At 39.6% G+C, this 12,494-nt stretch overlaps 2 protein-coding genes across 2 annotated transcripts in view; both read left to right on the top strand.

Annotated features, from left to right (window-relative positions):
• The first annotated feature begins 70 nt into the window (after positions 1-70).
• Positions 71-3,713, top strand: LOC124262699 (heterogeneous nuclear ribonucleoprotein A2 homolog 1-like). Its single transcript, XM_046697223.1, is given in 10 exon segments — positions 71-194; positions 691-989; positions 1,251-1,371; positions 1,581-1,751; positions 1,753-1,789; positions 1,953-2,057; positions 2,289-2,369; positions 2,570-2,809; positions 2,949-3,034; positions 3,237-3,713. Coding segments are annotated over 9 exon segments (1,125 nt in total). The 5' UTR covers positions 71-182; the 3' UTR covers positions 3,008-3,034; positions 3,237-3,713.
• Positions 3,714-10,515: 6,802 nt separating this feature from the next.
• Positions 10,516-12,494, top strand: part of LOC124262694 — a 44,591-nt gene continuing 42,612 nt past the window's right edge. The window contains exon 1 of the mRNA XM_046697218.1: positions 10,516-10,674. The gene's annotated coding sequence lies outside the window, so the exon portion shown is untranslated. The remainder of the gene's footprint in view (positions 10,675-12,494) is intronic.

A 12,494-nucleotide genomic window follows, 5' to 3' on the forward strand; every position in this document is an offset into this window, starting at 1 on the left:
TCTGTTATGCAGTAAGAAACACTTGGCGAAAAAAAGCCAATTTATGTTGATTCAAGATGACATCATCAATCACGTGACCACTCCTCTGCCATTTCAAACCGGGCACGTGTTGGAAGCAGTAAGAGCGCTTCTCTGATCAGAAGAAACTCATAAATTTCGTTTGTAACAAGCATCTGTGGAAAATGTCGGGTGGTGTAAGTATATTTAAGTTTTAGTGACTACGTTTGTTAATATTTTGTACCTTTTACGTGAAGATTGCAAGGTTAATTTGCGTTTCTACCCGAAGCCGCTCGCCGGTCTTTGTTCTTGGAAAGCACAAGCAAAATGGCTTCCTATCATGACCTACTTTAAAATTTGCGCTGTTGTTAAAATATCATGCTTCCTCGCCCGTAATTTGTTGTGCATATATTTAGTACTTTATGTATGTCTTTTTTTAGATACATTGCTTGTGTCATTTTAAATTGTACGCAAATTTGCAAGTGGAAATTAGTAAGAACACGTGATCGAGAACAAAGGGCGCATGTGCGCGTTGCCTCGATACTCGGTTCTTCCTTGTTGAAGCTTGTCTCTTCCAGTATCGCCCTTTCATTGAATATCTTCCTGAACCCAAATCTTATCATGGATTGTTAACTTTGTATTGACCATGTTGTTAAGTATACATGACCGTAATGTGTTTTTCTTTATTTAAAGTTTGGAGGTAGAGGTCGGGGAGGAGGAAGAGGCCGTGGTGGCGGCGGCTATGGAGGAGGAGGGTTTGGTGGTGGTGGCGGCGGTTACGGCGGCGGCGGTGGCTATGGAGGAGGCGGCGGCCGTGGTGGTGGGAGGAGAAATCCCCGCGAGCACCCAACCGACCCCGAAGATGAGCAGTTCAGAAAGCTTTTCATCGGTGGTCTCAGTTACGAGACAACAGACGAAAGTTTGAAAGCGCATTTTGAAGAATGGGGCGAAGTTGTAGACTGTGTTGTAATGAAGGACCCAACAACAAAACGGTAAGTAAAATCTTAAGACTTCCGCTTGAAATGTATTATATTTATTGGGATTATTTCGAGGGTTTAGGGTTAGTTTGGGCTTTTAATAAAAAAAAACCCCAACCGTAGCCCAATATACTTAATCATAGAATGATTTAAGAAAATAAGGGGGTTACGGGTGGTGATCTTTCCAGTAAAAATATGTTGAAACTGTAGGAGCTTAAGACACAACGAAAATGAAGCCATTTCTTTGTTTAATGTATTTGTATATTTTGCCTGCAGATCAAGGGGCTTTGGCTTCATCACATACAAAGCAGCTGCTGAGATTGATGCGGCCCAGGGCAGCAGACCTCATGTCATTGACAACCGAGAGGTGGAAACAAAGCGTGCCATGCCCAGGGAGGTATGCTATTTCCGTTTTGTTGCAGTTTGATTTAATGACCTACATGTTTATCCAGTTACTGTGACATTTGAGCCTTAGTGTCTTGATTATTATTAGCTGCTTCTTTAATAAGGACAATTTTTCTGGGTTAGAATTGTTTGTCTGCAAAGAGGTAAACTAATGGCTGGTATATCTGTGATTAATGTTTTTTTTCTTTTCAATTTTCTTAGGATGGGGGTGGTTCATCTCAACAATCTGTCAAGAAGATGTTCGTAGGTGGAATCAAAGAAGAGTTCACGGAGGAAATGTTGAAAGATGTCTTCTCAGAGTTTGGTGAAGTAACATCGGTTGATTTCATCATGGACAAGGCAACAGGCAAACCAAAGGGCTTCTGTTTCATCTCAGTATGATGACCATGACTGTGTCGACAAGGCTGTCTGTAAGTAATAGAGAAACTTAATCAGCAGAACTAAGAGCTGATGCAAATACTTATTACAACATAATTAAGATCATTCTTGACATGGTTTCTTGCCTAATTAAATATGTTGTTGAGACCCAATTTATCTTTTATGGTGATGTATCATAATGACTATTTGTTGCAGTGAAGAAGTACCATGAAGTAAATGGCCGTCAAGTTGAAGTTAAGAAGGCAACATCCCGTGAGAACCAAGGAGGCGCCCGTGGAGGTGGTCGCGGAGGCCGTGGAGGTGACTGATTGTTTTATTGACAACTCTTCTTAAAATGAATGTTAGTTCAGGTCATAAAGTGTGGGTTGTACAGACTGGGCCAATTACCATGATGACAATGTTACACGTGTTGCCTGAATCAAAGTCCCCTTTCTTGGTACTTCTCTGTGCAGTCATTGAGCACATGCTGATACCTCTGACCATCTTAAGTCTTACATATTCATGTTTGACAATTTCCCTCATATATTGCAGGTCGTGGGGGTTACCAACAAGGTGGCGGCTATGGTGGTGGGGGCGGCTATGGCGATAACTATGGAAATGGCTACAGCCAAGGTATTTATTCAGCATCAACATATAGCTACTTTTCGCCCATTCCTTGTGTCCCCCGCCGTGATGTTGCTGGAATATTGCTAAAAGCGGCGTAAGACCAAAGTCAGTCAGTATAGCTACTTTTCTTAGGAGGAACACTAGATGAAAGAATAGGAGTTCCAATTTTGTAAAGATAAGCTACTTAAGCATACGTTCCATTTCAGGTGGAGGCTATGGTGGTGGTTACAACCAGCAGAGTGGAGGCTATGGTGGAGGCTATGGCAGCGACAACTGGAACCAAGGTGGCTACAATGATTACAACAATGGAGGAGGCTATGGGGGAAACCAGGGAGGAAATGGATGGGGAGACAACTCGAACTTTGGCTCCAACTATGGCTCGTCGTATGGAGGTGGCGTCATGAAAGGTGGAAACTATTCACAAAGAGGATCGGGACCATATGGGGGTTAGTTTAGTTTGACCTTAAGTCACTTCTAAATGCATGGTTTAAAAACCTAAGAACCTCATTCCGTGAATCGGTCCCTATGTATTTTCTTTACTGTTGTTTAAGAGTGGAAGTGATATCATTTTAGATGGTGTTTCAGGCTCTTACGGGAGTGGAGGAGGTGGTGGTGGCTATGGCGGTGGCTACAACAGGCGCTGAAAAGTATTTAGACAACATGGATTTTCTGTAAGTACTCTGAAATGTCAATCTCATGATCTGATTAAATGACCTATAAAAGAATCAATTCCAAAGTTACTTCTGTAGCTATTCTTGAAGATTAATCAAATAAGAGTGTCTATAGTGTAAATCACTTTTTCTACAATTACCATGAATGTATGCTTTGCTATGTCCTAATAACTAGGTATTTTGTTCTCTTAAATATATATAGGTAGGCTCAGTGAGTGAAAATATCACAAGAAATGCAGACAGGCAGATATCGAGTATCCATAGCTACCAGTTACCTTAGCAACCAGTCTACAAAGTGAACTAGATGCCCTTATCAGGGCATTAGGGTGACAGGTAGCCATGAATGAACCTGAATAAGTGCCCTGGGCTCTAAAATAGACTTCAAAGGACTCTTACACATCTACATAGATAATCTAAGAAGATATATAGAAGGAAGGAGTTGGAGTCTAGCTGATATTAACCTACGACTGCAGGTTATTGGATATATTCTTCCCATCGAGCCCACAGGAAACTACCAACCAAGCTCTTGTACATAGATGTCGTCTTCAGAGATCCTGTTATGTTTTAACTTCATTTCATGTCACACTGACGTTGTCATATTTTATATTCTGTCCGTGTCGTATTGTAACATCATTGTATGTTTGGTATCATCATGAGAATAAATTTGTATAGAAATGTACCACTAAGTCTCATTTTCCTAAGTTGCCAATTTCTAACTTTGACAACTTTCCTATGAAGTTCCATACATTGGAAGAAGATTTGTTCTTTGTGTTGATTGGTAGGGCAAATGTTTGGAGTAAATTGTTTGAATGTCTAAAAAGCAAACATGGACAAGCAAACCTGTAGACAAGTCGAAAGTCTTATCTTGGTACGAAGAGAATGTATTGACAGTTACTGCGATTTATTGTTACTTGCTTTTTTACTTAGCAAATATTACAAATTGGGTTTAATTTAGAATTGAATTTAAAATTTGTAAATTGTTAATACATACTCGAGACATTATGAATTCCAAGATAGGAAATTATAATGTATGATAAGACTTTGCTGATAATGGCTTTTTGAGCTATAGGATTGATCATGTTATAGTAGATTGGAAAGGATGGAAATAAACCATTGAAATGGATCTGAATTTCCCTTAAACGAGGTACATTGCAATTGTAGGACCTCCTGTGATGCCAAATTAGATGGACCTTAATATTTCATAAAGGCTAGTTTGCCCTATCACATGCTTTCATGATCACTCCTGGTGTCTTCAGATGCGAGTCAGTATTTGGAATTTTTACAAAAAAAATACGTAACTGCCCATAAACCTTTGCATGCTTTACAAAACATGTTTGTTGAATATTGGAATAGTTTGTGAAGAGAACTTGCTGAATGTGGTGTTAGTCCATTTAATAGTGCAGGTCCCGAGTACGATGTCCCTAGTAATCCTTGTAGGTGGAGGTAAGTTGAAAGTTCTGCTCAACATTCTTCAATACTACTACTACTACTACATACTAAAGCTGACAACTAGAAACTTATATGGTAGTAAGAATCATATCTAACATAGTCCCATGGGTAGTGAATATTTCAAAGATATCTTCCAAGTAAAAGTAGCAGCATCTATTCACATGTGCAACTTTAAAGTGCAGAATATTTCTTGATCAGTAGTTTTGGATTTTTGTACAGGTTCACAATGGACCAAGGATAAATGGCTCATGGCTCATAATCAGTGCCAGTCCTGCTGTGATAAGGTAGTGAAGATTCTGGTAGATCAAATACTTTGCGATACTAAGTTGTAAATGTGTAGTACAGATGCACCGAAAGTAATGTCCACAGCAGTTTTGCTGCTGGCCTTGGTCTAATCTGTCAGCCAGACTCAATTATTAACAGACAGCTGCAATATAGCAATAACAAAAACACTATTTGACATGATAATGCTCCTGTTGATCACTGGATTGTCAGGTCAATACTTTATCAGACCACTGCCATATAGCTGGAATATGCCGAGTGCAGCGTAAAAATAAACTGAACTCTGACTATTTGTCACTTTTTTATACCCCAATCATTCTTTCACCAACCATTTAATATTTTTAGATTGATGAAAGGACTGAATGAAAAAGAAACCGGGGGAAAAAACCCACATTTGTGGTAAGTGATAGATTTATTTTATATATATACTACTCACACTTTGCTAAGGATCGCAAAATTTCGCCACTTTACTGAAACGTACATTTATAATTTGAAATTGTATCCATTTAAAACTGGATAAATAATGATATGGTAACTCATCTTTATGAAAACAGCCACTTTAATCTAACATTATGCACTTGAAACATGAGTAACCATACAAATGGTTTTCATGGCACCAACCAACCATTTTGCCAATAATGGCACGGGTCATTGACAAGTACACAACGCCTGTCGAAAGCAGGTATGGGATCCACAAGATGCAGTGACATACTGAAAACTTGGATCGATGCTTACAATTGGGGTGGCTATTTAAACCGAATTTGACCCCACATCATAGTTTTCTGTTGAATCAATGATTTGATCCTTAGCAAAGTGTGAGTAGTATATATCAACCAGTACCTCATGAGATCCTTTTTGAGTTTGAACGAGGCATATATAATTTATGTGCAAGTTCATACTCGAGACGCTCAACTTGATAAATGTCATTCTGTTTAAATGCATTTTACATGCTGATCAGTTAAGCGTCTTGGAGAAATAAGTAGCACTATGAAGAGTTAAATATATCACCTTTTCTCTGCTGTACTTCTGAAGCTGTAGGGTGATAACTGGTTTAACATGTAAAATGCCTGGTGCAACTATGCTCTGCTTTTATGTTATGTTTATTTCCTTTCAGTTTCAAATGGCCAGACACAGTAGGATGTACTTCCCGAGACACCAGGAACTTTCCATTTGTGTAAATTTGAATAAACACAAATGTTATAATTCCGTGTGTTGTCGTATTTCAAGGAAATTGATCCATATGGAATGTGAATGTCGCATGTCTGATCGTCACATATGCACCTGGACTGCTTGATAGTGATGCAGACCATATTTGTAAATAATGGAATACAATCTCGTTGCCCTCGTTGGATGGACTTCTGATATAAATTAAACCAGCGCTCAGTACTCGGAACATGCCTGAGACGGTATAAAAAGATCCCGAGTGACGGAAGGTGCTGTGAGGCTTGGTGTTAACACTGGATGATGGATAAGCTGGTTTTATGCTCCAGTTACTTTAACTACAATAGATTCAGGGTGGGAATACTGCCACCAATTAAAAGTCAATTGGTACTTTATGAGAGTTGCAAGCATAACCCGCGTTAGGATTCTGGTGGACAACATGGTTGCCCGACATCCCTGGCCTTTGTGACTCAATGGCAGATAGCATGTAACATGACGGATGTTATCTCGCTGTATTGCCTGGTCCATACCATTAACATACAGCCGTGACAAGGCTGCAATATTGCCGAGGTCATCGAAACCTGAGCCACACGTCGATCGCACCTACTGTTATACAAATATTTGTCTACAGGTTTAGTGTATGCAAAGAAATGACTTGCAGCGTTGAGTTCAGTTTGACGTGCAAAGCGTTGTCTAAACACGTGCACCGACGATGGTTACTAAATGATGCTGCAATGCTATCGTTTGAACACATCTGGATCTTATGTAACCTGAAGGTGTTAAACTGGTCCACGATCTTGAGGCAAATACATCTCCAGGAAATGTTGTTTCGCATGTAAGTGGTAACTGTAATCCGAACTTTTACAATTACATCCCCTTACAATGTGAAAATGAAAATATGCGTCAAATTCAATAATTTGCATTAAACGAACGGGAAGTTGAAAACTAGACGAATCTATTCATGTAACTCTTCCCATTGATTGAAATTACAGTCTTGGCAAACCTTGCATTGTAAGAATTGCTTCACAATAAGGGGACTGCCTTAACAAAGAACTTTCGACATGCATATTCATCTCTCGACCAATCATTCACGTGAAGATGCAGTGTATTTGTCCATAATAATTTACACGGCAGAGGTGGATTGCACACACATCCATGCTGGCCGCTTTTCCAGTTAGTTTTGGTTTTAAGCCGCGAGGTTATTTGGTCGAGAAGGAAACAGAATATTTGTCGGTTGAACCTGGTATTTTATTGACGTTTCAGGAAGTCTAAGCTCAGAATGGCATTTCATAGAAGCATTTGCTTTTTCTTTAACCGTAATTGAAATTCAAACCCTGCCACGTTGTCAGATAGTCTGACCCACAGGGATCACGGGAGGAAATATAAAGTACCCAGAAACGTACTTCGATCCTTGATGAATCTAGTAGCCATCATTAGGTTATTTGCATGTCATCGTGCTCACATTGAGAGGGGCGGTGGGGTAGCCTAATAGTTAAAGCGTTGGCTCGTCACGCCGAAGACCCGGGTTCGAATCCCCACATAGGCACAATGTGTGAAGCCCATTTCTGGTGTCCCCCGCCGTGAAGTTGCTGGAATATTGCTAAAAGCGGCGTAAAACCAAACTCAGTCAGTAAGTCACATTGAGAGGAACGAAGCTCACTGTGTCAGTCAGACCGGTACAGAACAACACCAGTACATAGGTGGATCATTTATGAGTTAGACCATAAACAATACGTTTACTGAAAGACGAAAGTCCATTTCTACAAAAGCATTCTTCCTGTAATAGTCATTAGGTTGTCTCTGCTCTGCCAAACATACTGTCTTCAGTTACAGACGCTGCCCGCTTGAGTGGGCCCGTCACCAACAGACCCGTGTTCGATTCCCAACATGGTATAACGTTTGAAGCCCACGTCTATAGTGTCTCCTGCTATAGTGATAAGAAATTCACGTTTGAAGAGTTGTGAAGTGCACACCACATGAACAACTGGTTTTGCTCTTGGCTAAACCCCAAACACACTGGCCTATTATAGATCACATACGTTCATAACAAGTGTATATACAGCTGAACGACGGTGAGCCTTGCACAGTAAACATCCCACCGAGTTAAAATATTGATGTATGTTGTCTCTCGTACACCAAAACACCCACCCCTCTATTATCCCCCGCAACGCGTTTTACTGGGGGTATTAAAATGGACTCCGTCCGTCCGTGCACATTTGTCTTTCCGGAGCAGTACTCTAAAACCGTTCAATATTTCTTCACCAAACTTGGCACAGATAGATCTGGTGGAGTACTGGTGCCTTTTGGTAGTTTTGGAATTCTGAATAAAATATTTTTGGCGTTTCCCTGGCAACAAGTTCGACTTAGAATGAAAATAGTAGTAGTGCTCTTTTCCGGAGCAGAACTCTAAAACCGTTCACTATTTCTTCACCAAACTTGGCACATAGATAGATCTGGTGGTGTACTGGTGCCTTTGGGTAGTTTTGGAATTCTGAATAAAATATTTTTTTGGCGGTTCAGTGGCAGCAAGTTTGACTTAGCCTGAAATTGGTGGTTGTGCTCTTTTCCGGAGCTGAACTCTAAAACCGTTCACTATTTCTTCACCAAACTTGGCACATAGATTGGTCTGGTGGTGTACTGGTGCCTTTGATAGTTTTGGAATTCTTAATAAAATATTTTTGGCGTTTCCATGGCAACAAGTTCGACTTAGCCTGAAATTGGTGGTTGTGCTCTTTTCCGGAGCAGAACTCTAGAACCGTTCAATGTTTCTTCACCAAACTTGGCACATACATAGATCTGGTGGTGTACTGGTGCCTAGTTTTGGATTTCTGAATAGATTATTTTTGGCATTTCCATGGCAACAAGTTTTACATAGCCTGAAATTGGTGATAGTGCTCCTTCCTGGAGCAGAGCTTTAAAAACCTTTCAATACTCTCCTTCCACTTTTCTATATACACACCTAAATATTTGACATAATCATAACTCGTAGACATAATCATGAAGATTATTTTGCCATTGCGGGGGATATTGATGACGTTGTCTTCTTGTTGTCTATTAACTGTAGACGCGGGTATACTATTCATTACGTTTTCCAAGGGACATATGCTTGTGCTGTTGAACTGAGGGAGTCTATCCATATCTTTAGGCTCGATTGAAACATCCACGACGCTGTCTCGTAAACGTCGTGTTCTCAGATTTAGATTTCCTCGAAAGTTCATCCACAGACACCTTTCAACCACACGTACACGTCAATGAACTTTATGTTGTGTTTCTGTTAATTTCGTTTATTATACAAGCGTTGTTCCCATTTCATCCTGGAGAAACTGTGCCACCTGAACAGGACACTGTTGTCAGTGTCGAGTATTGCAGTGTTAATCCATCAGGTGACTTGTAACTAAAGCTTTTGATCCAGAATAATATTTAACCGCATATTAGCGACTTGCTCCTGTAAATCCTTACTATTATGTACACACATTCAAGAGAAAATGGAATCACAGTGGACTCGCCTGCTCCAGTACAATTGCAAGTGAATGACTTCAAACACGGCCGACATATTTACCGCCATCTCTTAAAAGCTACAAACTGGAAATGCCCCGAACACATTACATTCCACTATTAAAATTTACCTCTAGTTTGGGTTTGGTACAAGAGTGTGGTTGTAAACGATCAAGCAACATACACACGTGAGAGCATTTTATCCGACCATTAGTAGATACACATAGCCACGGAGCCATTATTTTACTGGGTTTAGGCGCTTATCACAAGTGATGGCAACACTCTCTTAACTGGCATTTAGAAGCTGTGATGACGAGGAACAGAATATTGCGATAGATGCAACGTTTCGGTGTAGATGCTAACACCGTTAGTCAGAGACTAAGCGTTAGTCTATAAATCTTCTTTCAATCTTTGTTAAGATGAAACACACTTCCGTATTTCTGTGCATTCGGAAAATAATTGATATATCCGTCCTGTCATTTCAGCACGTTGGTTGCCTTTAACCCACAGATAATCTTTTCATGTGTTAATAATTATTTATCCGGAAATGCGGAACATGTTTGTTACGGCAGATATCTTCTTACTTGTCTGTTGCAAGATAAGACCGTTTTCATCTTAACAAAGATTGAAAGAAGAATTATAGACTAACGCTTAGTCTCTGAATATATAATTTTGATAGTATTAGTAACAAACAAACCCATTTAAACTGAAAAGGAGCCCCAGGGAGAGCAGAGGTTGAGACCTGAAGAAATCTAGACTTGCTTCATATAGCGCTTTAGCATTGCTGGGGGGGGGGGGGGGCTAGACTGTAGGGAAAATAGTGTGGTCCAGGGACTGTGAGACAGACTAGGAGAGTTATGTACAATGCAACGTAATACGATATAGATCTACTCACCTCTTGTATTTTGATCATGCAAACGCGTAATGTTTTCCCATTTACTTACATGATATACTTATAGGAGTACCATTTGCGTTTGTGTTTGGATTTCCATTATTAGATTATATTCATGATGTGTGAAATACCGTGTTTTCAAACGGTCCGCGTGAAGAGCTAAAGCGACTACAAAGGTCACGTGACGGGCACCTGCTTCCGCGTTGGGTGTACGCATGCCTACGCTACCGTTAATGGCGGCTGAGTTTTGATGACTGTAGTCACCTGTGGGCGCGGAGCGGAATAGTTTGGATTTGAGTCACCGCGGACATTGTACTTGTTCAAAAAGTCTGCACCGGTCCCGGCTCACAGACATCTACAGGTATAGTGTATTTTTGCACAGATCATTTTGGATCTACTGGACAAATGAATCGAAACAGCTAACAGGTTTGAACTTTCAGCTCCTAATATAGTCCTATTCTACCTTCGTATTGAGATGTTGAGATCAACAGATGATTGTGTCGACGTGCCTTTATATCCACTTGTTCAGATATAATATGACCGTAATTTAGAACTCCTCGATTGCCAATATTTGCTTAGCGCTTTTCGTCGAGTTGAATTCGATCCTCGTTATCGTTTCCGCAAAATCCCCAGGTGGGTATGTATATAATCAGATACACGGTTATCAAATATCATTTGCTAGAAAAGTAGTTTCCAACCTCAGACCCGTCTGTCGAGGTCACATTTTGATGCCGATTTGGTATTATAGAATTTTTCTCTCTGAATGTCATTTATCGTATGAAGTCATAAGCATGCAAACTATACTGTAGAGTAGCTTGCCTATACAACTATAGACACACCCAATTTTAGGGCAGTAAATGTTCTCAAGGGTACCTCGTGTAGCATGTCTATGCATGGGAATTTAATTTCCAATTTTAAAACTATACATATTTAGTGTTGTCACATGTCAGCTGGAAAACTAATCATGAGTTTTCTATTGAATTATAAGTTATCAAGTTTCTTATGCTACATAATTGAACAACTCATGTGAAAAACATTATTATTATGTCATGTTGTTAGTCTTCTCTGAGTGCATCACCCAAAATCTTGTGGCACAGAACCCATTAATTATCGTTTAATGACATAGTATTTTCCCTGCACTGTGGTGTCAGTAATTGTAGCCAGTCATTTCATTACTGCCCAATCACTGTTTCAATGTCTTTGTTTGGTCTGGAAATAATCCCATGTGGTGGAGATACACGAGTGTAGACTGCATGATATGTTGAAATATTTTCACAGTTTGTGGGAATTACACCAGTCATTTTAAATTTCTTCTCTTAGAAATGATAATTTGACATGATTATAATCTTTGGGAAGGCTATATTTTAGATGTCTCTTTCCTAGTCAGGAGAGTATCACAACATGCTAAATGGTGTTTTCATAGCTGATCATTAAGTCAAGAGTCACCGAGTCATTTGTTTATTGAGTGGATAGGTGTTAACTTGGGACTTACAGGTGTAATGTGAACCCCTCCCATAGAATACATACACTTACTTGATGTCAGAGGGATGGTTCACACCGCAGGCTTGTTATAAAGTGTTTTTTGGATTATGGGTAGCTTGCTGATGAACTCAAGAAAATGGTCATATCCAGCGATTACAGAACAAACCCCCAAACTGTTGTCTCACTTTGCCAAGTTATTATATGTAGTTAAGGTTTATACAGAGCAACAGAATGCATACAAACCTGACATCTCTATTTTAAGGATTAATCAGTCTTCATTCTTGCATGATACTATTTTGGACTCATTTGCTGCAAAAGTTTTGTTTTTATCCAGATTGAGCACAACACAAATAGTGAACTGTTCAATCAAATGGTGTCATGATCAAGACAGATTCTGAGTTAGAGATATGAGAGATGGGAATGGTGACATCTCTACGGAAATACAACTAGGATAGCACAGAGGTCCAGAGCATTTGTCACAATAACTTATACGCTGGGTAGTTAAATATGCATCAACCTGAGAATAACTTGAGATAGGGCTGGCTAAAGAGATTGTTAATCAAAAGTATTTTCAATGAGTAGAATTATTATCAATAAGAGATATGATAATTGTGTCATTTATACTTTGTTGTAATGAAAAAAAATGTTTTATTTACATCCTTATTTTTCACAGTTAGTCTTCATTCAATGGCAGCTTCT

This window comes from Haliotis rubra, unplaced genomic scaffold, assembly GCF_003918875.1.
Source record: "Haliotis rubra isolate DU_JTF1 unplaced genomic scaffold, ASM391887v1 Scf85, whole genome shotgun sequence".
NCBI classification, from domain to species: domain Eukaryota; kingdom Metazoa; phylum Mollusca; class Gastropoda; order Lepetellida; family Haliotidae; genus Haliotis; species Haliotis rubra.